At 32.4% G+C, this 26,050-nt stretch overlaps 2 protein-coding genes across 6 annotated transcripts; one reads left to right on the top strand and one right to left on the bottom strand.

Annotated features, from left to right (window-relative positions):
• Positions 1 to 225: 225 nt before the first annotated feature.
• On the bottom strand, positions 226 to 18,192 carry LOC125054089 (cilia- and flagella-associated protein 57-like). Of its 4 annotated transcripts, none has more exons than XM_047655776.1 (23): positions 18,094 to 18,191; positions 13,111 to 13,284; positions 12,509 to 12,658; positions 11,855 to 12,134; positions 11,432 to 11,548; positions 10,991 to 11,148; positions 10,567 to 10,679; positions 10,188 to 10,293; positions 9,926 to 10,067; positions 9,419 to 9,623; positions 8,936 to 9,153; positions 8,291 to 8,439; positions 7,502 to 7,916; positions 6,682 to 6,822; positions 5,528 to 5,668; positions 5,003 to 5,146; positions 4,140 to 4,371; positions 3,581 to 3,774; positions 3,109 to 3,205; positions 2,309 to 2,478; positions 1,798 to 1,977; positions 1,363 to 1,557; positions 226 to 405 (listed from the first exon to the last, which is right to left on the bottom strand). In XM_047655776.1, exons 2-23 carry the CDS (start codon positions 13,173 to 13,175, stop codon positions 283 to 285), a joined length of 3,735 nt encoding a protein of 1,244 aa, XP_047511732.1. In that variant the 5' UTR covers positions 13,176 to 13,284; positions 18,094 to 18,191; the 3' UTR covers positions 226 to 282. The 4 variants fall into 4 exon arrangements, with proteins under 4 accessions (XP_047511732.1, XP_047511723.1, XP_047511741.1 ...); XM_047655767.1 differs by lacking the exon at positions 3,109 to 3,205 and adding an exon at positions 2,946 to 3,042; XM_047655785.1 differs by lacking the exons at positions 3,109 to 3,205; positions 18,094 to 18,191 and adding an exon at positions 2,946 to 3,042 and having other exon boundaries at positions 13,111 to 13,637.
• Positions 16,905 to 25,880, top strand: LOC125054113. Of its 2 annotated transcripts, XM_047655831.1 has the most exons (6): positions 17,333 to 17,436; positions 22,705 to 22,910; positions 23,255 to 23,385; positions 24,081 to 24,219; positions 24,409 to 24,574; positions 24,723 to 25,880. In XM_047655831.1, the coding sequence occupies exons 3-6, from the start codon at positions 23,271 to 23,273 to the stop codon at positions 25,536 to 25,538; spliced, it is 1,236 nt and encodes a 411-aa protein (XP_047511787.1). In that variant the 5' UTR covers positions 17,333 to 17,436; positions 22,705 to 22,910; positions 23,255 to 23,270; the 3' UTR covers positions 25,539 to 25,880. The 2 variants fall into 2 exon arrangements, with proteins under 2 accessions (XP_047511777.1, XP_047511787.1); XM_047655821.1 differs by lacking the exon at positions 22,705 to 22,910 and having other exon boundaries at positions 16,905 to 17,436.
• Positions 25,881 to 26,050: the final 170 nt, after the last annotated feature.

Here is a 26,050-nt window from a genome sequence, read left to right as displayed (position 1 = left end):
AATGGTGAATGTTTAATTTGGGATTATTTTTTGTTAATGTTTGACTGTTATTTTCCGCTCAATTTATGCATTTGTTGTTTTGTTCTATACATAAAAATCTCTGTTGGAAAGATTTAAAATATTTTATTCCTGCGAAAACCAGAAATTTTTATTTTTATTAACAATCATTTAAATAGGGATTTTTATGAATATTACTTAATATTTAATTTAAATAAAATTATAGACTAACGGAATTTGTTTCATTTAATCAAATTATTAATAACAATAATTAAAATTAAATATTCAATTTACTGAATCCCCTTGAGCGCCGGCTTCCTCATCTTTCTGCGTATCATCTAAGCATCGCATTTTTCCAAGTAATCGTTCATTTTCTTCTTTTAAAGCAACAATAATTTCTTCTCTCTCCTTGAGTTAAAAAATAAAACTGGTTAATTACGCCAAACTTAAACAAGTATCGTGATGGAAAGGGCCGGCAGTGGTCTCGTGTAAAGATCCCACGGCTATAATAATAATTATTAGATTTATTTTAAACCGAGTTTACATACGCATTTATATGTAATAAATTTTAACTAAATTATTACGTGATTAATTAACACAACGATTATCATGCTAATTACATTTTCAAGGTTTTAGTAATATACATTTTCCAGTATTAACATAAGATTCTTAAACTGAGGTCAACCACGACCGTTAAACGTGATATTCTTTTCCTCAATATATATTATGTTAAGTACAACAACAAAGTTATCGCTGCCTATATATTTACATTCATAGATTTATTTTTCATAAAAATAGGTAAGACCTCTATGGTTAGCTACTTCATATTTTCTCATCAATCTTGTGTCACTTTACGAATGAGACTTAACATTTATTTATTAACAATTAAGTCCATTGAAATGTTACAATTCGAGGGCCAAACTGAACATTTGTTAGATCACGCAATTTTATTTATGGGACATGTAGGGGGGGTCAATACAAGCTTAAACCCAAGTTTAAACTTGTTATCACCCCTTTTTCCAAGATGGCAGCCGGGGGACAATGGCGCCAACCCCACAAACTTGGGTTTAAGCTTGTATTGATCCCCCCTACATGTCCCATAAATAAAATTGCGTCCCCTAACATATGTTCAGCCCATGTAACATTTCAATGACCAAATATTATGAATATCCTTTCGTTCTTATATTTTGACAATACTGATGGCAACTCGGCAACAAATATGAATTTATGTCATTTTTTTTCAAACTTTTCGCCAATTACTGAACGAAAAGACCTGAACAATATATTAAGCCAAATAATAAAAATATAGTAATAAATACATTAAGTATTTAAAGATCTAAAAGTCATTAGCATTGTGGCATTTACCTCGATTTTCTGTTTGAATCTATCATCTAGTTTCTCCCTATCTTCTGTAACATGCTTTAGTTTAGATCGAGCAGTGGCAGGAGGAATGTACCTCGCAGATAATCCCAATATAGATTCCATTTGGAAACAACGCGTCCGCGTCGATTTCAGTTCCGTACGTAGGTTGTTTATTTCCGTGAGTAGGGTACAGTTTTCCTGTACCAAAATTAAAAAATAATATCTTATCAAGGTTAAGATTGCGCATGCATGCTGTCATCCGCCAAACCGCACTTGTCCAATGCAATGGGATAATTATAAAGGCCGTTGACAATCTAAATGCCATATTTGTAGAAAACATAAATATAAAAAAACATACGAATATAATTTTCACCAGAAAAGTTGCAGATTAGTGCTTTTTCTCATGAATACGGGGGTCTATTTATAAGTAATACATACGTCCATTATCCTTCCAATATCACTTTTAGAGCCATCTAGAGATTTTGACAGTTGCATTTTAAGCGCAGCAACTTGTTTTTCTAAATGATCTCGTTGTCTATTAAATTCACGTATGGCTTCATCTTCAGCGATGCGACTGCGCACGAAGTCTATGTCTTCTACATATTTTTGGAACAATTCCTAAAAAGATATAAAATAGGCCATATACTACACCTACGGCCTAATACATTGTTTATAGTGGATACAAAAGTGCTTCAGTATTACCAACTTCTGGATTACACTATAGACGTACCTACTAGACAAAATATATTATGCTATTTGAACGACTGGTTTAAATTGAAGAAATTGTTTTTCTATTAGGTCATTTACTGAGTAGGTAAGGCACAACTTCTAAATTAAGTCATCTATATGTAGCCACTTACCTAAGTCACAATCTGAAAGTAGGAAATAAAGCTTTTTGGGAAGAATTGATTTTGATTTTACAAGACTTCTTTAATAAAATATAGCTAACCTTAACACTCAGTTTCAATTTCATAGGATCTTGAAAATTGGCAGTCATATTATGGAGATCGATTTTTATTTTTTTAAGAGTATTTTTTAATGTCAAATTCCTTTCAGCCTCAGTTGTGAAGTCCTTTTTAGCTGATGTTAACTTTTCATTTAATTGAGAGATCTTGAGTTCTAAAATGTTCAATATGCTATATAATAATAAGCTATGTAAAATATTCCTAAGTAATGTTTTTTTATTTCGCAGCTGTTAAACAAAAAATATTACGGTAATATAGGCAATTAAATTTTTTATATGTGTATGTTATTGAAAGCGTGCGACACGTAGGTCCTTGGTTCTATTTTAAAAGTAAAATGAAAGTGTCCTATACAGGATATTAATATTAAATGTGCATTAAACTATCTTATCTAATTACTAACGCACCTACTTAAATTATCATGAGAATAAAAATCAAAATATGATAGAATAAGATAACTTATCACAAAAAATAATGTAACTACACTACAAATTAACATTTTAAAACCTTAATCTATTAAATCGATGTCAAGTAAGGAAGATACAAAACAACAAATACGTGTAACGTGGGAAAAAATGAACGTAAATAAATTACAACTGAAAAATATAATTGTTGTTAAATTACCGCGAAAGTCCTTTTGCTTTAAAAGTGTTTCTAACGACACCTCCAAATCAAGAATACGCATCTTTTTCTCTTTGATCTCGCGTTCTAACGGGGCAATCTAGAGAAATTTAAATTGTTATATTTTGCAGCTGTAATTTTAATGAATAGGTCTATCATATCATACCGAGGTCATGTTTAACATTTAGTAATTTTAATTCTTCATTCTCCATATCTTGTATTTGCACTTTTAATTCACGTATAGCACGCTCTTTTGGTTCAATCTAGATATTTTAGAAAAGTATGAGCACCTTAATATATAATTGATTAACACTTTTTTAAAAGCCTAAGGCCTCTGTATATAAAGTACCTACGTTTAGAATTCCATAAATTGACTTAATATGGAATTCATTCTAATCGAAAAAGATTTTTTTTAAGGCAGGCGAGGTTTTGTCACTAACGCATCATAATCCAGAGGGCTGCACTCAACTTGCTTCATACCCGACGTTTACGGAACCTGATTTCACTATAAAGTGACTTTAAATTGCCATTAAGCTAATTAAAAATCAAAATCTAATCTCCAGACATGTCAAAATATTAGGCTTAAGACCGTAACTGTATCATGAAAATATGAAATATGAATGTAAAACAAAACTAACCTGGTTTTTAAGTTCGGTAATCTTAAAGTTCAATACAAATTTGTATTTTTCCAGTTCCTGCTTTTTACGTTTTAACTCGTAGATTCTCTTTTCCTTGTCCTGTATCGTACTGTCCCTTTCTGCTATTTCTTTCTTTAAATCCGCAACATCTCTTTCCAACGTCGATATCACTTTTTGAAACTGCTTATGTTCAGCTGTAAAATATATTAGTTGTTATATACCTTTTTGATTATTACAGCTCATATATAAATGGTTATAAAGTGTCAACAGTGTAAAGTACTAACCATTCAACCGAAACCACGTTTTTACGGAAATTCGCTTCGAAAAAATTCTATCGAAATATAATATACCGAGTAAGCGATTAAATAATTGTGAAAAATTCATTACCCAAGATAAGACAAAAGTAAGAACCTGATGACTGAAAATTGTATCTTTAGTAGCTTTCTTTATACTTAATACAAACTATTCTTATGTTATACTCTTCTTAATACCTGTTCAACACTAGACAGAACATTCTATGTCGTTCACAAATATAATAGTAATAAATATACTTATATACCTTTAAGCTGCAACACTTGGTGTTTAAAGTCATCGATTTCCTTATGAGCAGTGATTAACTTTTTCTTCATAAGCCCTGTCTCCCCTTTAAGACGCACATTTGCGTCTTTCTCCTCTTTCAGTTGCACTTCATATGCGGTTCTTATTTCAATAATTTCTCGATCAGCATCCTCTTCTATCGAACCTTTGATCGTTTCGTGTTCCTTTTTTTCCATGTCCGCTTGTTCTTGTAACTGACATATTTTTTAATGTTTAATCTTATTTTAGTCTGACTTAGCTTGAAATTTCATACGAAATATAGTCTATAGAATAGCCATAGTGTACATAGCCATACATGAGAAAATAAAAAGAATATATATATATACCTAGATAACATTCCTTAATCAATAGATTATATAATAATATTCTTTATTGATTTCAGAATATATCGTATTATAGATTTATTATATTATAATCTAATCTATAATCTAATACTATTTATATCTATATAAAATTTTTAGTAATTATACCCCCAAAATATTATTAATACATATATATATATATATGTTAGGGGCGTCCTGAAACCTTATTGTCAAACCATGAACTAATTAGCAGTCGCAAATACGTTTTAACAAATCCTCGTTCAAATATCATCATTATGTATTATAAAAAGCCGATGCAAACGCAACGTCTGTACGTCCGTTGGTAGATTAGAGACGTATCACGTAGATAAGGTCTGACTAGTAAAGAGTTTTCATTTCTATTGTGTATTAATTATAGAGATATATTTTTTATAGAGTTTCCTGACAGGAGCGATAAGGTCGCCGCCAAATTAATTTAAGTTCTCCGATCCTTATATATAGAAAAGTGTTAAATATAAATAACCTCTTGTAAAAGCAAGTCCTTCTCTTCTAACTTTGCTTCGAACATGTTGTTGATTTCCCGAAGCGCCTGGCGTTTACTTTCAGCTAACTGTTCAAGTCGTTCTTCATAATCTTTTCGCATTCTTGCTGTCTTATCCTCTAGGCTCTAAAAGTAACAATTCTAAAAATATATTTGAATAAAGAACAAATAAAGGGGTTTCAATTATATAAAAATGAGAGTTGTTGACAGCGGTTCCGTATAACGTATACGTACTAATAATAGCCGTCAGCCAGGGATAAAAATCTACCACTACGTTACTAAATGTATGATGGTCGTACGGTGTTGAAAAAAGGTAGGAGGGATCAACCCAAACAATTCTTCAGAACACTCACTCACTCACACTCATCTCACTCTATGTGTCTATTACTAATATATTGTCCACAAATACCTAATTCAGTTTCACTTAAATTTTTGTTCACAATAATACGCTTTCTTGTTTTACTTAGCGCTAAGACGCGAGTCGAAATCTTAGTGAAAAGCACTTACCTGATATCTATCATATTCGCTGATTAGTCTTATGTTAAAGTCAGCTTCCAAGGCTTGCAAAGTCCTCTCGTGGCCTGAACGCAGCTTGGCAATATCTTGTTGTATCATACCGATTTCGTGTGTGTGCTCATTTTCCATTTGCTAAAACGTTTTTATTAGATTAGGCATCCAGTATCACTATAACCACATGTAACATTCAAAAGTATTAGATTTCTGCAACTGTTTCGCTGATTATTCATACCCGAGTAGATGATCAGCATATTGTGCCGCAAGTGTTATTTTTAGTGGAACTAGAATATCGGAAGGAAAATTAGTGCACAACCGGGGTGAGAACACACCACCACAGTTGACAGCGGGCTTAATACTGGACTTCACTGCTTAATTGCTTATTAGACAAACACTAAAAAGGGTAATGGTACGTAAACTGAAAGTCTGCGATTATTATGTCTACAATACTATGGCATTGAGACACATTTGTATTTTCATTCTTCAATTGTTTATAGATAAGTAGGCATATTTTTTTGACGTGACAACGTTTTATAATTCGATGGAGCTGGCTGCACGCATGAAAAAGCATGACTCATGCGGTGTTACCTTGCTCTGAGGCGTACCGTTTAAGGCTGAAGTGCAAGCGAGAGCGCGGAACGAGCGACAGAGAGGCACAATCGGCCTCCGCAATGCTCTTTTCCATCAGTATTTTCTTATGACGTTGTCACGTTCAACTATCGTCAGTAAAACGACTTTACTGATTTTACCGATTTTTTTTGTATTATAAATAGGTTGTCTGCAAGAGATCGCTTAGTAGTGATAAGGTCGACCGTTGCACTATATTTTTATAATCATTATCATTTAATTCTTGTGCAAAAATACGTAATTAAATAAAATAATAAATAAATAGACCATTTAATAACATGGCACCCAAGAGGTCCTGGGTCCGATTACCAGTGAAACAATATTTCCAATTGGTATTTACAGATTTAAAAACAATCAATGAAACATGCAGAAATTAAAATGGCCTATGCACCATTACATAAGATATTTCTTGGGGACATGGTCAGGTCAGGTCGGGTTATTGCCCGATCAAATCTTGAAACCAATAAATTATCGAATGGTTGGAGTTTTTGATGTTCTATTTTTGAAATTCAAATTGTTACCTCGTTTTTCTCTTTTAGCTCCTCGATAGCCGCACAATATCCTTCATGGACTTCTTTTAGCTTTTCCGCTTGAGTAGCTTCAGCTTGCCGCAGTTGATATGTATGTTCAGTTTCTAGTTCACTCATTCGAGTACTAAGCAACTGAAAACAAAATTGGAATTATAAATGATAACGCATTGAAAAACATTTCATCAGCAATCACGGCGGTTAAAGAGATAAACCCTACTAATATTATTAATACAAAAGTAAATCTGTATATAACGTTTTACAACTGAACAGATTATTAACTTAATATAAAGTATAGTTGCTCTTGAGAAATGTTACCTTTTATCATAAAAAAAGGGTTGAAATATAAGAGAGTTATATACTTATATAAATAAATAAATATAATATAGAAGTTGGTCAATGTTAAATATCCTAATAATTAAAAACGCTGCCTACAACATGGGGAAAAGTAAAATATTTGTTACAAGGTACGTTATTTAAGAATTAATAGATTAACAAATTACAGACACTAATTTTATTTTCTTAATCCGAAAACGAAACAAATATTAAATGTAGTATATCTATTCCGTGTGTGTGGCACAATCTTTCGACAGTTTATAATCTCGCGAGATAGATTACAATCTAACGGTTTTTACAATTTTACGGTGACACACACACGGAATAGATATACTACATATAGATATACTAGATATACTATGTATAGAAGTTAGCTATTACCTAAAATCTAATATAAAAAGAAATAACTGGTTATAAAATTGAAAGTCTCCGAACATGTCTCCTCAAATAAAAACTTTATCTAACAATTTTAACTCACATTTATACTATTAATCTTCTCTTGCAAATCCTTTTTGCTAATCAAAATCTCTTTCGAGTAGGCAAAATCTTTGTCCAACGCAATTGCTCTACCATCTGCATTTGTTAACCTCCATACACATATTGACGAATCTTCAGCCACCGTCACCAAGGTCTGGTCATCGTAAGACAAAGTAACCCCTGTTATTTTCTTATTATGCATGTGAAACTCATTAAATATAGCTTTGTCTAGAAGTGGCAGTTGAACGGCGGTCACACCTCCCGCTCCCCCCGTTATGAATAGCATCAGGTCAGAGCGAGAAAGAATGATTGTGTCGAGACCGCATCCTATGAGAGTTAGGTTTCGTCTTATAGTGTTTGCCCCAATTTCTTTGAGCTCTCCATCGCTGCCAACCCCGTATGTTGTTTTTCCGTTGCTTGAAAGTACATAAAACAATTTTAGATAATTGAATAGATTTATTTATTTATTTATTTTATTCCATATCATTATAATATAGATATATCCTATCATAAATTTTTAACAGTAGTATTAGTTTGAACCTCAGTTGCGCAAATTGGATTGTTCTATTTGGAAAAAGTGTCGAAATCGTGTGTCAGGCACAGACGGCTGATCACCTGTACCTACCTGACACACTTGAAAAGGCAAGTCTTTTAAGAAAAACGATGAAGAAAACAGAAGGTCTTCCGTTTTTCGTCATACATTTGCCAAATCTTTATCCACTTCTGTGAAAAAATGAATTAATATAAAGAAAATACATTATGCAGGCTAAACAGTTTCGGATATAATTACTTGTTTACGGCGCATGCGCTGAATTGATTTGTCTTTAGTATAACCTCTCCAACTCGTTGACCATTTGACATATTCCACTCATAGACAGCGCCTTCAGAACCGCAAGAGACAAGGGTCAAATCGTTTGCTGACCACGCAAGACCTGTAACCTTAAAAAAACCGTTCATTACTTTCAATGCACTGAACAAAAAAAATATTTTAAATTATATGAATTATGCTAAAAAAGTACCTCTTGTAAATAAAATCTTGTATGTGCTAGGATTTTTTATATACTTTTATATGATTTTTTATATTCGCGTCTACGATAAATAAAAATTCTTCGAAAAGGGTTCAATAATTTAATAATTTAATATATCTAATCGAAGTTTTGCATACATACTATTATAACGTAATATTTAATGAATATAATATAACAAAATTACAAGAAAATGTCTTCAATGACATTTAAGGAATTCAGTTTACCTCATTAAATATAGGCTCTCTATGATATTTAGAAACGAGACAGTGCTAAGTCTGATTCTCGTACGTCAGAAATGTACCTAAGTATAGGTTATTTACATACGGGAGTACGTAGTTCGCGTAAGTGGTAATTTTCAGGCAAGTATGTTTCTGCGTCTGCTTGACATTTATTACTTAAGTACTTACTTTCCCATTATGTCCTTTTAAGTTGTACACATTTTGAAAGGATACCGAAGAAAAGACTTGAATAACTTGAACGTTGACAGCGGCAAAAAGATGGCCGTTGGTGCTGAACTTAGCGCGCTTACAATTTCGTATCGGAAATTCTCTAACCACTTCGAAATCGTCAATTAAAACCACCATATATCTTAGTTTGTCAGAGAATCCCACTATTGCAAATAGACCTGTAATAAATAAATAAATAAATAAGGTAAATTTACAAAAAAAATGCATGTAAATTTATCTATCTATTTTGTTAAATACGAACTGGCGTGTATGGAACAAATATAATTTAATCTATTAGGCATGTTTCGACAACCGAAACGCTTTAAATAATCGCTTTAAAAAATCTCAGAAATCTCTCTCTTAAAAAAGCTTTCTTAATGAAGTGTGCTCGTAGTACGTAAATACTAAATCTCGAGATGAAGAATGAATAACACAAAAAAATACCTGTAGGATGTAAAGAAACACAGTGAATCTCCTCTTGATACAGCTTTATCAATTCCACATCATCAGTCATGTAGTTCCAGATACGAATACTTTTGTCCTGCTCTCCAGACGTCATGAAAATCGGCTTCCAGGCGCACATTGACAATGAATTGATTCGTCCGTAATGCATGGCTGGACCGAGCTCTATGAATGGTAGCTCTGGATGCTGAAAAAGTTTCCAAAGCTATATTATAACAAGATTAAACAGAATAATAGAGAGATTGATAATACCACTGCATCGAGTACTCATTATCTTTCATTGAGAGACATTAAATGCAGAAATCTTACTTTTTGCGCAGCAGAATACAAACCAAAAAAAAAATGAACTCATCGTCATAAAGAGGAAAGAAAGTTAGAAAAGACTAACGTATATAGTTGTATTAAAAATCTATAAGTTAATAAAACTCAATCGTGAAAAAAATTTAGGCTCCAAAAGGAATACCTTTTTTTATACGCATAAACACATACCTGTAACATATGCAGCCCAAACAACTTAACATAATATAGTTGAATTCTCAGCGTTGTGATAAGCAGTGTTTCCTGATTAGGATCTACTGTGATGTGTTGAATGGCGTCAAGTGGCGACCATAGTGGATGCTCTCGAGTGTGTCTGGGACGGTAAGTCGAAATATACAATAATATGATTTTAACAAGCTCATTTATTTTAGACTAGAAGATATTCAAATACGTTATAACTTAAACTATGAAAAACGGTTTAGTTCAAACTCACTTATAGGAATTCCTAGATATTCGGAAGAGGTTCCTCTTTCTCCAATGATGAGGAGTTTCCTTCTCAAACATGTGCACGTAACCCTGGCCACACGCGTAAACGAATCCTGTAACACCCAGTTTACAACATAAAATGAATAATAAACTTTTTTGACGTTTGTTTTAGTATCAATAAACTAAACTATAATTTACAACATACACAGGTTTGTATCTAAATAACAACCTAATAAGAACGATGAATGGATATTTTTGTATGTGCAACTTTTTCCAAAATGTATTTAAAATTAATGTACTATTTAATATACACAATTTTGTGAGCGTTACCCTTGCGGGGGATGTTCTATTAATATAAATGGTGTTATACTTAGTAAATTGATAACCTTTAGGAAAATTAACAAAGCAAGTTACAGGGTGGCTTGAAGTATCAGTGGAGCTCTGTTCACTGCTCGCGTCTTGTTTACTCGATACACTGGCCTTGTCACCTTCCTCGGCACTGTATTTTTAATATCTAGGTGTTAATGTAAGTAGCAAATGTATACAACGTTTTATATGTAATTTTATGGCGTTTTATATTTAAATTTACAAAAATATACTTTAAGTAAGTAACTCTTTTATATTACGCAAATACAGTACATTTGCGTAATAATAAGAGAAAAAGACTTAAGGTAATATTAATATCGTCATTTACATTTTTACCTATTTTATATCTCAATTTGAGCTTATTAAAACACTGCCCTATTTTAATTGAATTTAAATGCATCTTATACGTAATTTCTAAAGATTGAAAAGAAATTTGAAACTTACTCAGCCTCAACCTTTTTAAGCGACATTTCCATAACTTCCGATGCCCGGAAGATGCAATTTTGTCTCAATTCGCCATTTTCCACTACCATTATAGTCCCAGTGTCCGTCCCAAACATTATGCGATCCGGTGTTAACCACATACAACTTGTTATAACAATCTGTTGATAAAAACATAAAACAATATATAATGCACAAACTTGAATTTTGCCATTAAATTTATGAGAAGATCGCATACTATACTGTACTTGCGAGAATGATGTTTATTTGAAATGAATTAATTTTAATTGAATAAAAGTTCAGGACGCTGTCTGTGTCTTCAAAATGAAACTATTTTTATATAACTTTTTCGTTAAATCACATCAGGCCTAGAATGAATCATCTGCGCACACGCTACGCAGGATAAACACTTAAAACGATTTCACCAAATACTTTCATACTCACATTTTCTGCCTTACACCAACCCCATTGCCGCCAAACAGTTTCGGCGACGTTCATAATACGAAATGTGTAAGGACCAGTTATAACAACAAGAGTGGCATCAGCCGGATTACATTGTACCTTTAAAACAAAATGTCCTATCGTCATTTTTTAAAGAAAAGAAGAAAAGCATTACGGGTAACGGGAAATGCTCTATTGCTGTAAGCTGTTTTGAGTTAGTCAATAAACCAAAATGCGTGTTAAATTTATTTGAAATAGTAAAACGTAACTCGTGGCATCCTTGAACAAACACGTGCCCTTAATAAAAAGGTTTTAATACACTATAAACCATTTAAAAATACTTAGTTCATACGTTTGGCCAAGAGACCTAAATAGCGGAAGGCCAGAACTATATTATAAGTCCGTAAAGATCATCATCTTACTTACACTCTCAACAATACCTTGCCCGCTAGGATTCTGCGCCTTAGCGTGACTCTCAACTTTCCCTTTATCCCAGTTATAATAATACAAATACCAATCTGGCTCTCCTGTTATTGCGACTAGGTATTTAGAATCAAACGTAAACTGAACACATGCAAATTCCCTGGCTGTGGAGTTTTCGAATGGAACGGTTAGTATCTTGCGTCGCTTATAAGTTGTTAGATCATAAATTGTTATGTACGGCTTTTGTCCCTCTTCAGCTATTTCATTAAGAGCCAGCCATCGCCTGAAATATCAAAACAGGTGTAATAATGATACATTAAAGGTTTTGACTTAAGATTTGCACAGTTTCATTCTTAAATGAGTTTAAAAATCGCGATACTTCTTTTCCCAACTATTCTTGAAATAAATATATAGAAAGAACACACTCCATTGCTGCATCACCCGCATTTTGGTATAGGATAACCTTTCAGGGAGGTAATTAAAATCGTATTAAAAATATTTATTTATATTTCTGCCTTAGGTACTGCTTGTTTACGAGAACCAAATAATATATAAGGCTTAAGTATAAAAAAAACTGTATTTAATTTAAATCTATGATTGAGTCTATACCTACCTATGATTAAGTCGTAAACATTTTAAAAGCTTTCAAAGGCTTACCTATTCGGCGCTAATACCAATGATTTAATCGGTTTATGTTTATCCTGCAAACGGATAAACTTTTGTTTCTTCTGAAGATGATTATGAATTACAATAACACCGCCAGCAGGATAAATAATCTCCGAATCAGTAAGGTAGTGTGCATTGTATCTAAAACAATAATAAAAATTAAGAGTTAATAAGGATTAGCGTATATTTTGCTTACATCGAATTTTTATTTACGTGACGTGATTAACTATAGTGGGTACAGACCCCGAAACGGACTAAGGATTCTGATCTAGTCGTTATAGTTAATTACTTAGTCATAAAATTATTACCGTGATTAAATAATCTAAGTTTCTTCGATTAATGGACTATTCAAGACAAAAATATTTTTTCAATTCGTAAGAGTAGTTCTTGAGAGATAAGCCTCTAGAACCAAACCAACCCTTTAGCTTAATATTACTATATGTATAGCTCAGCTACGAAATTCACTACGCGATTACTTAACGACTGTAGAGAGGATGCATGTCTGTGAAGGTCTTAATAAAGCCTTGTAATAATATGTAATCAATTTCATCAGGTTTGAACTTAAATAGAGCCTAGAAAATAAAAACACTTACTGAATATCTGTACGTAATCCATAATAAACTCTCGCTGATATATGAGGCGGAGTATTTACCGCCATTTCGTACTTCAAACTGCTTTTAAAATATCTTCAAACGCTTTCTTGGAAGTTTTCACAACGATGCTTATAAGCTGCCGTTGTAACTATGACAACGTAACTGTCTTCGATTCTAGAGTCAAACAGGTATATCGAAGATACAAAGTAGGTCAAATATTGAACAAAGAAAATAAAATAGCCCTAATCGATAGGTTACTGACTTTTTATTAAAGGGCTAGTCTTATTATGTGTATTTTAGTTACAAATCTGGTAGAATCTATTTTCTGTTTGCTTCGCTCTAAACGTATTTCTAACTGAACTATATAAAAGTTCATGGAAATATATTACAGAGATATCAATATCAGACAATTTTGTTAGCTTCTTCTTTTCATACTCGAGGGTAGCGCGGTCAGAAAGAAATCTTATGCTATTGGATACAGGAGACATGCCTCTGTTAGGTCGATTGTATTGTGAAGATATCGCCCACGCGGCATCAAACTTCTAATTATTTTAAAGGAATATTTACTGTGAAGAATTTGGTTCTTACTCGCACACTGATGTTTTTGGGTAGCCCTGACCACAACCTTTTCAACCAGCGTGAAGGAAAACATCGCTTGCCTTAGAGCCAAAAAGTCGACGGCGTGTGTCAGGCATGGACAGGCTACTTGCCTATTAGATTTAGAAATGATCATGAAACAGATTCAGAAATCTGAGGCCCAGACCTAAAGAGGTTGTAGCGCCACTGATTAATTTTTTATTTTATTTATATACATATGTAAGGGGTTAATACTGGTGCGAAGCAAAATGCGCATTATTTTACTCAATGTTTGCCATTTAACTCGAGATGTATGATTGGTGCTCAATGTCATCTGTAGTAGAGCATCCTATATGCAATTTCCGAGGTAAGTCACAGTTTCCTTTCGTCGCACACGCCGTAATCTTCATAATACTCGAGTTACTTGCCATTTTTCTTGCATGGACCGGAATTAGTAATAACCAAAATCATTAATAAATAATTATTGAATAGTAGAATTTATTAGCGGTAGTCATTCCAATCAAAGTTACCCAGACCTAACTTAATTAGTAGGATTCCAATCTCGGCGAATAATTATTATGATATTTTACTTTTTTATAAGATGCAATGCATACAGTTCTGCCTTACATGTCGAAACTAGTATATATATCTAGAATATTTTGCCGAATGTTTCTTGAATTCTTTAGTTAACATAACACTTATTTATTATTATTAATTATACATATACTTTCCAAGTTCTATTTTTAAAAAATAGCTCCATTTTCAAAGTAAAACATCAGATGTACGAATGTAAACCTAGTAGGTGAAAATCGTAGTGATTTATGTTAAATCCGTATAATAAGGTTGGAATAAGGTCAAGGAAGTTTGTAACGCCGCTAATCGATGGCTAATTTGAATGGTAGAATCTAGACTTTACACCGGTACAGTGCTCCGGTTTCACTTATTACTTTTATTTGCATAGCCTGCTTACAAAGAATATACATTGTAATGTGTTGTCAATGTATTGTAAAGCATATTGACAGAATATTATACAAGCAAAATTCTAATTACTTAATAATCAAGACAAGGTTAGTTAATTTAATGAGTAAATAATTACATTAAATATGTTTTTAAAATTGCTTGCAACTTTATTAGTTGCGACTAAAATTAAAATGTAATTATTGATTACATAAGTAATTACTTGGTAATATTAAAAAAAACCCTCCGCAGGTAATAAATTGTATTTCCTATTTTCCCCTTATTTATTAAACAAATTCAATACATGATATTAGGCTTATAAGTAAAAAAGTTAGATTTTAGTTACATTGTAAGCGTATAATGGATTTCCATATAAAAAAATAATGCAGAACTTTTGTTATAAATTATTTAAGTTATCGTAACTAACGCTAAACCTACATAACAAAGGTACAATATGATGTTAAAACTGTTCATATAAGTACATAGTCAACAATAATACGTAGATATTCCAATATTGATAACGATTAATTACCGAGCGACCCAGTCAATGAATTTGCGATATCTAGAGCAATTAACAGTGCATCGCAAGAGCGAATATGAAAACTGTATTTTATTCACACGAGTAGCAGATCGCATTTATTTGAATTTCCATTAGTTTTATTTGAATTATTACAAAAACTACGTGATAGCGATTCGCCAGAAACACATCAGTAGAAGACTGCCCAATTTCTTTCGTGACTTCTATCTATGATTTATATTGCCGACAATGATTGGGTTTGATCTTTTGTTATTACAGATATATAAATCTATAACAGGTTCACGAAGGAAGCTGAATAAGATAGTCAAAAGTCAATAATTAGAGCAATAGGAAGACCTGTCATAATGACACATATCGGCAAACCTTCCAACCCGTAACAACGATTATTTCGGTGAAAATGGACCCGGTATCTCTGGGTTGTACGCCGTGTACTAATTTAGCAACGAAGCTAGGATGGAGGATGGTTGTAAAGAAGTACAGTGTCCAAATACTGATGCTTAAACGTTTTTGTGTATCTTCACCTCCGAAGGGTAATTTGCAGACTATTTTATATAGAGGAAGTATAACAGGCAAACTGTGATCACGCAATACAAGGGACTTTAGTAATATAAAGACATAAATTGTCGCCTTGTTAAATTGACAGAGGTCAGTGACCAGTCCATTCATTTATTGATTTCTTCAATATTATATGATGGTTACTCTACCACGCATTATTCCATTGCGAATGTGTCGATTGTCATAATGAATACGTTACAGAACAATGTCTTTGACGTTAATTAAATGAACAACAGAACAAAAACAAAGACTGACTCAGATGTTTATCTCGCGTTAGTAATAACTTTCACACATTTTATAATCCCCACTTTGCATCTGTCCCCAATCCTTTCAAATACAGCTTATATCTAACCATACCTTACGATTTTACGACAATGTCAAAGCTAAACACTAGTAGACTTGATAAAGCGTTTAGCAAACATACGGTTTAACTCTATACATTTTGTTATCATTAAATTATAAATGTTTCAAGCGAAGTTCAATAGAAAATGCCATTTTGAAATAATATATTTAACCATAGACTTTACTTTTTATGTGCAGGAACAATATAGATTCAAAAATAGAACTCTGTCGATAAGAACCACTGCTCAAGGCTCGTAAATTGATTTGCTCTTATATGTACACACCAGTAAAACATTTAGTATAGCGTGATCGTTTTAAATAGAATTTGTGTCATCAGTGGCATCATATAAACAAATGTATGCTCAGGATGTGATACGCATTGTTAACATAATAATGAATATTTAAGATTCCAATACATTTCAAGACAAGAAGATCTTTTGGTGATTTTCGAAGAGGAAAAACAGGCATAAACTTTAGCTAGAATAAAAATGAAACAGTTACCACGTTACAGTATTTTATAAAGTAATTATATTTTCGATTTTTCCATTGTACAAATTGCCTTTTGTTTCTTGTAAGCATTCTAACGCGACCTTTGGCTCTTGGAAGGTGACGATTCACCGCTGACGTCAGGAAAAACTTGAAATAACAACGTGGTGTTTACAATTTTCTATTGTCTAACCTAATTTCTCCCGAACACAATTGAGAACTAATCGCCAAGTAACAAGAATTCGTGTTCTTAATAACCACATTAAGTATTTTGTAGCTCTAAAACAGTAATTAATTTGGAAGCTTTATACGAATAAATGTATTAAATTCTCAGTTTATATATAGCTTTCTCGTTGAGCGCATGTGTATATCGTGAAAATCGTTTAATAACTATGAGATCGCTCATAAAATTGTTTATATAACTACCTATTTATCTGTGCTGTATTGATAATGTTGTAAAGTGTGACTGAGGATAGTTACCCGGCTCAGAGTTAGTGCTAACTACCTCGAAGTTTCAACTACAAGTAGTGTGCCTCCGAACGTGCAAGGAGCGCGGACTTATTTTCCGCCGCGGAAAACAAACGCAATTATCTCAAAGTGATAACAGCTTGCTATCAGTGCGTGATAACTAACCAGTGATATAAGATAAAACCAATTGGTCGACGCCTGTTCTGTGTAACCATTATGTAAAATTAAAGTGGTAAAATGACGACCATGGCTTCCAGAAAGACTATATCTATCCACGATTATCCGGAGCACCTGAATCCATTCCGAGAAGACGATAACCACAATAAAATAAGGTTCTGGACAATAGGACGAAAGAGATCTAATAGCATTAATTTCACGGGGATTAAGGAGTTGAAAAATTCTTGGTAAGTTTCCGTGAAGATTTTATTAACGTATAACCAATTCCGGAATATAATTGCGGTATATGATATCTTGTAAAGTAAGGTAACGTAAGTAAAGTAATACAAATGTTTAAATAACAATTACATCAACCAGAAGTCGAAAAGGGAAAATTTGTGCGGTTTTCGACCGCACGAAGGTAACTTTGGTTAAGTAAGCATTGTTCAAAGGTTTAATGTTTGTACACGGTAATGTGTCCGGTTATTAATAACTGCAGTATGCGTCATCTTAAATAATGTTTTATGGACGACCTTGAATAATAAATAATTTGAGACGTTGTTAAATTATCCATGTTTTATATTTGCCTCACCCACTACCTTTTAATAAGAATTAAAATATCAATGTAACAACTTATGGAATCACAAATAAAATAGGGAATAAGTAATGAGTCATGTGTTGCGAAATTGTTTGTGTCACACTCTAATAAATCTTATATAGCAAATGAGCTGCATGTAAACTATATTTGATTCAACTATAAATCAACAGGCAATAGGATCACTGCATTAACTGACGTAGAATATAGAAACACTGAATTATGTTGTGATTTTTTTAGACGATATGTCAAATTTGCTAAAAAAGCGTTTATTTACCATACATGTTACATATAACTTTTCGTACCTTACCTTATCAAAAATTATTTCTTTTGAATAATGCACCACGCTTGAACGACAAACAAGATATTTTGTTCAAGTACATATGTACATGTTACTTTGAAATATACCTATGCACGTCTTGAAGTTACGATATTTATAGAGTTGATGTCATTTTATTAGCCTCTGCAAACAAAGGAGTACCCCGATATCGCAAATTACATATTCAACATATTTCAAAGTCACCGTTCAAGAGGGCCAGGGTTAAGGACCCAATAAATATAATTTTAAATAATATACCAAGGCTGGCCTGGTATAGCATGACTAAATAACACCTGCATAAAAAGTATGAGTTTTATAGTCTCAGTACTCTACTTCTTCTCACCAACTTCTTTCTTATTCCTCAGTAGTAACTACTACTACTCAAGGTGTATCATTGCGAAGATTTTTTTTTAATTTTCATCAGTAAATACAGATTTCATTCTTCTAGTGTCTACTGACCAATACATTATGTATTTAATGAAAAAATCTATAATATATATTTCTTAATATGTGCGGGCTGTTTAAGATGTCATAGTTTGGCTATGTGAGACATGCATTAGGGAAATACACGTTATCTTTCAAGACTTTAGGGTTAAAAACTGACTTAGCAACGCAAACGGAAATGGATATGGTTGTTCCTGAACGTGTCTTGGCAAATATCCAAAGATTTCATTAGGTTTATTTTCTGCAGGATCTGTTTGTTTAATTAGGTACTTAATGTAATATGCAATTTATGTTTCTTAATGCATTATAAATGAACCCATAATCCTTTCAAACCTAGTGCTTTCAAGATTTTTCTAAGAAGTTCGTAGATTGGTAACATTGATTTAATTGTGCATTTAAGACCGAGGTCTGGTGTTTCGAGTTCCACAAAAACCAATCGTAGGTAAGATGCTCAACCACAACACAAATTTGTTTTTGAACGTTACCTGCATAAGTAACGTTCATAAACAATCATGACCTTCACCTTTCAAAACCGTAGACCTAGAAACGCGTATGTCTCATTACAGGTTACATTAATATACAAATAACCATTTACACGTTAATATATATTCTTATGGTGAAATTTTCTTCATCAGTGCATGTCCTCCTACTACTATTGGTTGTTTAAGAAAATAAGTAAATATTTACTTTGCTACCGAAGAAATTGTTGCACAAAATATTGCGGCTGCGTCAACACAATATATATCTAAAACTAAATATTTATATTTGGCATTAACCAGGAACTTAACTAGTATTTTTTTATAGCACAGGTAAATCTAAATCTTACATCTTTTCCGTCTCTATGCGGTAGAGTACGAAATGTAGCAAATGGTTGCATGCAAGTTCTATTGATTTTCCGTGTGAGTTTCAGTTTACGGAAAAGGTTTCCATCAATTAAAATTATATAAATAATCTGTTGTGGCCTTCATATTCATTCAGGTATATCTTATTACTAAACTAAATGGCAGTTTATTGATATTAACTGCATGTGTGCGCCGTAATTTAATACACCGTAAAAGCTAGTAGCATAATATATTATATACACGCGTCTTTCATCGAATTTTGCACAATTTTAATGAATTTTTTACGTATTTTCTACTATCAGGGTTCTTACTTCTAAATTACTACATCGTTGAAAGTCCGATAATTTACTGCAAAACCAAAATAAGATAGAGATTCATCCTAATGAATCTAAGATAACCAATATAGCTTAGAAACCAAACGAATGTGCCATGACTATAAGAATAGGTTTTATAGCATATTGTTAAAGTACCTAATTATTTACTGTAATGATTCATCGTAAATTCCTAAACACTGGAAAGTGGGTCACTGTTTGGTTAGAGCTGCTTCAGGCATTCATTATCACTATATTTGCCTACATTCGGAAGGTCCTAGCCTCGGCAGCAACATACTTCGAAATGGGGTAAATCAAACAAAACTGGCTTAAAATCAACGAAAAATAATAATTTAATAAATAAATAGCATTTCCAGAGAGAAGGCAGCCATCGCCCGTTTTTTAACATTTTCTACATCCTGATTTATATGCATTTATATAACAAATAAGTTTGCTGATTATTTAACAAGGCAAAAGCTGGCAAAGCAATCACTGTTTGAGACGAATGTAGTAATTACTGCGATATCGTTTTATTAACAAAGAACAACTTCTAAATAGCGTAAATCAATCAAAACTGGCTTAAAATCGACGAAAAATAATACATCTTGATTTATATGCATTTATATAACAAATAAGTTTGTGCTTATTGTGATTATTTAACAAGGCAAAACCTGGCAATACAATCACTGTTTGCGTCGAATCAAGTTATTTTTGCGTTTTCGTTTTATTAATAAAGAACAACTATACATATTCAAACTAAAACTAAACATTTCAATAAGAACTTCACACGGGTCAGGGGTTTGAGGCTGTCACTTACGTCATCCTCGAGTTGTTTAAATTGCATATAATTATTATAATTATTCCGTTATCGTTATTGAAGGATAAAAGAGCAACTTCAATAACAGGTCAAATCACGTATTATCGTACGACCTTGTTCGATTTAATGTCACTCTCACGTTGTCGTATCGCAGTCTTATTTAACTCATACATGTTAAACCATGTTGTTTTGCTTAAGCAATGTACTGTTATAATGTGTATAATATATAAATAGGTAGAAGGGAAAACTAACATTAAAAGTTTGCGTACCTTGCTTCTTGTGGTCTTTAAGCTTAAAAGTACTCGGTTGATATTCCCGGCGAAAGAGTGAAGTCTTTAATTGGAAGGTATACGTTACAAGAAAGACATTTACATTTTTATTAAATTACTAGATACTCGTTTAGTTATCACAATTTTACAAATTATTATATAAATCTCGATTATTTTAGTTTATTTGACACGATCCCGTAACAAATGTTATAATCACGTAGTAATCCGTTAAATGGAATTTTAAATTGTTCAGACTATGACGTCGGCCTTGCAAGCATCTGCTATATGTTTATTTAGGTTCGCACGCTTATCTCATCTTCATTACACATATAGAGCAAGATGTTAGTCTCATACAATGAATGTATGAAAAAATTAAGGAAGACTCAAAAATTTACAAATTTACTTGCCTATTAAGGAATAATGATCTCAAAACAGATACCGAAATCTGAGGCCTAGAGAGGTTTTAGCGCCACTGGTTATTAATATATTTTTTTCTATTATTGTTTACTTTTAACTATTAAGAATATACCAGACGGTCTCATATATGGAGAGATGGATCTATTATTAAGTTAGAGTCCATAGTCATCCGGGACAGGATATGAAATACAAATGACCCACAAATAACCTATCCAACTCATTGAAATAATAGAGTATAAGATACTAGCTCATATATGTATGAAGCTCCAAAGGCCTCCGTGGTGTAGACAACAGACACGTTTATGCGTCCGCTACATCATGTCTTGTTTGCATGGATCAAGTATTGAACCTGACCAACATCGTGGATTTTTGCGTTACCTCACGATACGTACCTACAGGACGTATGTTCGGGAAGTTAGACTTGGCAAGTTCTTGTTAATCTCATACTTATTTCTATAAGAAACAAGTCGTTGATGTGCATCTTGTATATGTACACACAGTATCTATCATATCATATATATTTATCAGTCGTATAATTATTACTATAATTATTTGTTTTTGAGACGTTATCTTTGAACAACAAGAACTTGCAAAAAACGAAAACCTTATTTTGAACAAAAACTAAAACTTATTTTGGATTTAGTTTAAGTACTTTAATATCATATAAACATAATTTGAAAGCGTGTCTTTAATTTCAGTATTATTCTGACAGCATGAAAATTAACTTTTTAATTAGTGTAGTTACTCAATTCTTTAAACCAGAAGAAATCAATTGAAAAGTAGGTAAAACACGTTCATTGTTTGTAACATATCATGCATTGATACACGCAATCAATTTGGTCACGGACATAACCGACTGAGGTCGTTCGAATATTTAATAAATTAACAGAATTTCTTATTGTTAGACTCTTATTTCGAAATGTTATGTTATTTGTTATCTATTGTCTTGTCTTTGCCTCTTTCCAAATGCTTTGTAAATTATTTTTAGTAACATATCATATTTTATCCTTGCTATTTTATATATAGACATACGTAGTAAGGCGCATGATGGTCCTGCTTAGCGCTTCATAACCTTCAAAGTAATATTATTTGTTGTACTTAACTATTATCTCTATACTTACGTGTATGTGGTAAATGCGCTTTGGTGTCTAGGGCCATGAAGGATTGTACGTAATAATTTTATGATCTACCTCTGATATAAAAAGATTTGATTATTGAGACCTTTTTTAAAATCTCTTAAGTAAAATACATGTAGCTTACATGTCTTATAATTTTTCTTCTCTTGTTTCAAGCTTCTCGTCTTAAATTAACCATCCTTCTGCGACATTATTGTTAATATTAATTCAAGTAATAAAGTTGCTAAAAATAAACGTCTATAATGGGTTATCAGGGCACCTAAAGCTACCTTTGGGTTCTCGGCCGTTAATATACCGATCCGTCACGGCACAATTGTGACCGCTCAAGTGGAATCAAGTGCACTAAACTTCCATTACTTTTGTCAGAGTTACGCCTACAGGCATCCGCTCACCGGACTGTGGGATCTTCTTTCTCAACAATGAAAATTGGACGCACAAATAATAGCGGAATTTTTTCATTTAATCCTGAACATTTTATAATACCACATTGTATTTGAATTATGGTGAGATGTTACCAGAAAGGTATATTAATTACCTACTACTAAGTATTACTTGCTGTTACCAAGAAACAGGTGCGGATAAAAGGTTTCATTTATTTTATTGTAACCGCTCTTCCACGAATTTCCTTTACGTCGCTTAAATTTAAATTAAGATTTACACGGAGATTAAAAACGTGTAAAATAATATAAGCTTAATAAATAAGAACTTTAGGAATATTTCAATCTTGATAGTCTAAAAATTATTCATATGAATGCGTAGAAAAAAAATCTTGAATTTTATACTAAAATAAGAGATGCTACTAAATCCCACAACTTAGTTTCACACGTGCAAAATTATCATCATCTATAAAATGTTTAGTTCAATCTGATGCGCCATTAATGAAATACATTAATTAAACATTGTTTTGATTTTTCAGGGCCCTGCGATCCTTTATGAAAAAAGGGAAAAAGAGTGAGCAAACACCCATTCCCATATCTACACCAAGTAAGCCTACTAACCAACTAAATGGAGATAGCAGTCCTATCGTCTTCAGAAGAGCTATGCAGTGTAAGATGCTTTTTATGAAATTATTAGAATGTGTTTTTATCCCACAGCTTTTGAGTTCAACTATAATCTTTACATGTATTTTTACGATTATTAGGAAAGACAATTGATCGAGAGCGATAGATAACAATGTTCCTGTAACGCTTTCACAGTAAATGACCTAATTGATTTCCTATAGCATAATAACACAGTTCATTTGTGCAATAATCAAATAGTGTTTAATTATATAAGTTCAAAGACATGTCAGAGTCTCCATGACCATATTATGTCAAATAAGTAAAAACGCGCGTACGCAACTTCCCTGAATCTCAGCCAAAATCTATAAGCACAACTTATATAGCCATAGGTTAATAATGACCCTGTTGTCTATCTTGTTTTTCAAATTTCATATTAATAAAATTAAAAAAATATGATACATGCATTTTGTACTTTGCAGAGTTATTTATTTATCAAAAAGGAAACATGACATAAACATCATAAAAACAAGATATATAAAAAAATACAAGTTATAATTATAGAAGTTTTCTTGAATTGTACATTCAGAGATAAGATTTATTTTTATTAAAGTACATAACATAAAAGAGTAACAATTATAACAACGATAATTTCGATTACATGGACAGTGAGCATTTGAAACCAAGTTTAGCTATTAAAAAACTCCTCTTTATCTCTATTCATTATTTCTTTCATATTTTCAGACTCTTCAATGTCCAGAAGTACAATTTCTTCACCGGGAACTGACCGCTATGTGTATGGCGGTTCCATAACGCCATTGCCACGTTCACGGTTTCAAGAACGTCTACGATGTTCACAGCAAGATGTTAACATTTCTCCTAGGTAATTATAATTATATAATATTAAAAAAAAACAAAGATACTTTTTTCACAATTGCATTGTACCAGCTTTAGATCTATGAGCGAAGCGATCCAATAAGCGAGCGAATCCACGATTCGTCAAAAACTTCCTAATATTGACATAATACGATTACAAACATTTATAAATATGTAACATTAAATTGATTTACAGTGCTACGCCACGAATGGCTCGCAGTGAGATAATGGGTTCCAGATTGAGTGTAGTAAGCACCAACCCCTTCGAGGAAGCGCCGATACCCCCCGTTCGCGCTTCTCGAAGAAAGAAGAACCGCGCTCCGCCACCGCCGCCAGCTACCGAGGTTGCTGCAGACGATTCGGTAAATTACCAATTTCCTATATTTACTTATATTTTTCCAACTCTGAGAAAAAATTTATTAATTTCGCTATTGATTTTTAACATTAAATTTGACTACTAAGAACTGTAATTAATTAGACAGATTTAATATAAGTTTAAAAACATTACAGATTAACTCGTCGGTTGATTCAGAACTGCGCATTACTGAAACTGAAAATAAGAAAACAGATGGTGTTGTTGATGATTTAGATGAGTTAAACCTTAAAATTGAGCTTAAAATAGTTGAGGATGAAGATCAATCTCACACAGAAAGCAAAGTTAGTCCGAAAGTTGCTTATACAGAAGAAAGTGAACCCTCTCAACAGACGAGTCTTAACAACAATGATATAACGGAGACAGAGGAGAAAGATGAAAAATCATCAGAGAATTTAAACATAGTGAATAATTCTGATTCCGAAGATGACATTCTTAAGAAAGTTTCGTTTCCAAAAGTTAATATTAATAGGTATAGAAGAAACTCTAGCGTTAATGAAGATGATATAAGATTGCGAAGAGGTAACTTGGAAGATTACAATCTTTCGAATAAACGGAGCAAGAGCTTAACAAATACAATCGATGGAAGTTATGCCATATACGATATCAATTTAAATGATAACAATGTTGACGAAAACAGTAACCAAGAACCACAGAAAGTTATTTGTAAAGTTTATGAAGATCGCAAGCAAAGTATCGATAATTCCGTATCGAGCACCGAAAAGGAATTTATAGAAATAGACAAAGCTACTAGAGAACTGGAGAGGGAAATCAGTAAATTAAATTCAGCGTTAAACGACGATGACTTATCGATCAACGATGGACGTCTATCCGTTTCTGATATAAAACGTAAATTCGATCGCAGTGACATGTCATCACCGAACCCGATACCAAAGCCTAGAAGAAGTCACTACGGTGGATCTAGTTCACCGATTAATAATGCAGAAACATAAACAGAATTGTAGTAAATTAACACTTTTATGGAAATAATATTTAAAAAAACTTAATTTTTGTTACATGAGTAATGTTTAGATCTCAGTTTTGTTTTTTGACAAAAAATTATGTAAATTTAATTAAATAACAATTACTAAGCCAATCTGTTTTCGACGATAAACTAATGCGTTTTAAATTGAACTGATAATTTATATCTATTTATTGACGATAATAGTAATAACCTTATTAAGAAAAGTTTTACAATTTAAAACAAGAGGTTTTTAATAACGTACTCGTATCTATTAAAATTTTACTCCTTTGGAAGTTTGTTAATGTATTATAAAATACGTCTGTTTACGTCTGAATTAAGAAAAAATTGTGATTACTAATAGATTACGTAATTGTAATTCTCGCGTTAATTTAATAAATTTATCATATTCATTCCAGATAGAAGACATAATTGTTACATTTTTCGCCATTTTGCATTAGACAAAAATGTATTAACATAATCACTATTTTTGAAACTCATTAT

This window comes from Pieris napi, chromosome 1, assembly GCF_905475465.1.
Source record: "Pieris napi chromosome 1, ilPieNapi1.2, whole genome shotgun sequence".
Classification (NCBI taxonomy): domain Eukaryota; kingdom Metazoa; phylum Arthropoda; class Insecta; order Lepidoptera; family Pieridae; genus Pieris; species Pieris napi.
Note: the sequence above shows the minus strand (reverse complement) of the source record. Positions and strands in the feature narration are given on the sequence as shown.

Bases quoted from the DNA above. Each gene is read 5' to 3' on its own strand.
- LOC125054089 (XM_047655776.1), bottom strand. From the start codon at position 13,175: ATGGCGGTAAATACTCCGCCTCATATATCAGCGAGAGTTTATTATGGA. The intron at 8,440-8,935 runs GTAAGTACTTAA...GGTTTTTTTAAG, and splicing joins TAAAAGGACATAATGGGAAA to GTTACAGGTCTTGCGTGGTC. The intron at 5,147-5,527 runs GTAAGTGCTTTT...TGTTACTTTTAG, and splicing joins GCGAATATGATAGATATCAG to AGCCTAGAGGATAAGACAGC.
- LOC125054113 (XM_047655821.1), top strand. From the start codon at position 17,270: ATGACGACCATGGCTTCCAGAAAGACTATATCTATCCACGATTATCCG. The intron at 23,386-24,080 runs GTAAGATGCTTT...TCATATTTTCAG, and splicing joins CTTCAGAAGAGCTATGCAGT to ACTCTTCAATGTCCAGAAGT. The intron at 24,220-24,408 runs GTAATTATAATT...ATTGATTTACAG, and splicing joins GATGTTAACATTTCTCCTAG to TGCTACGCCACGAATGGCTC.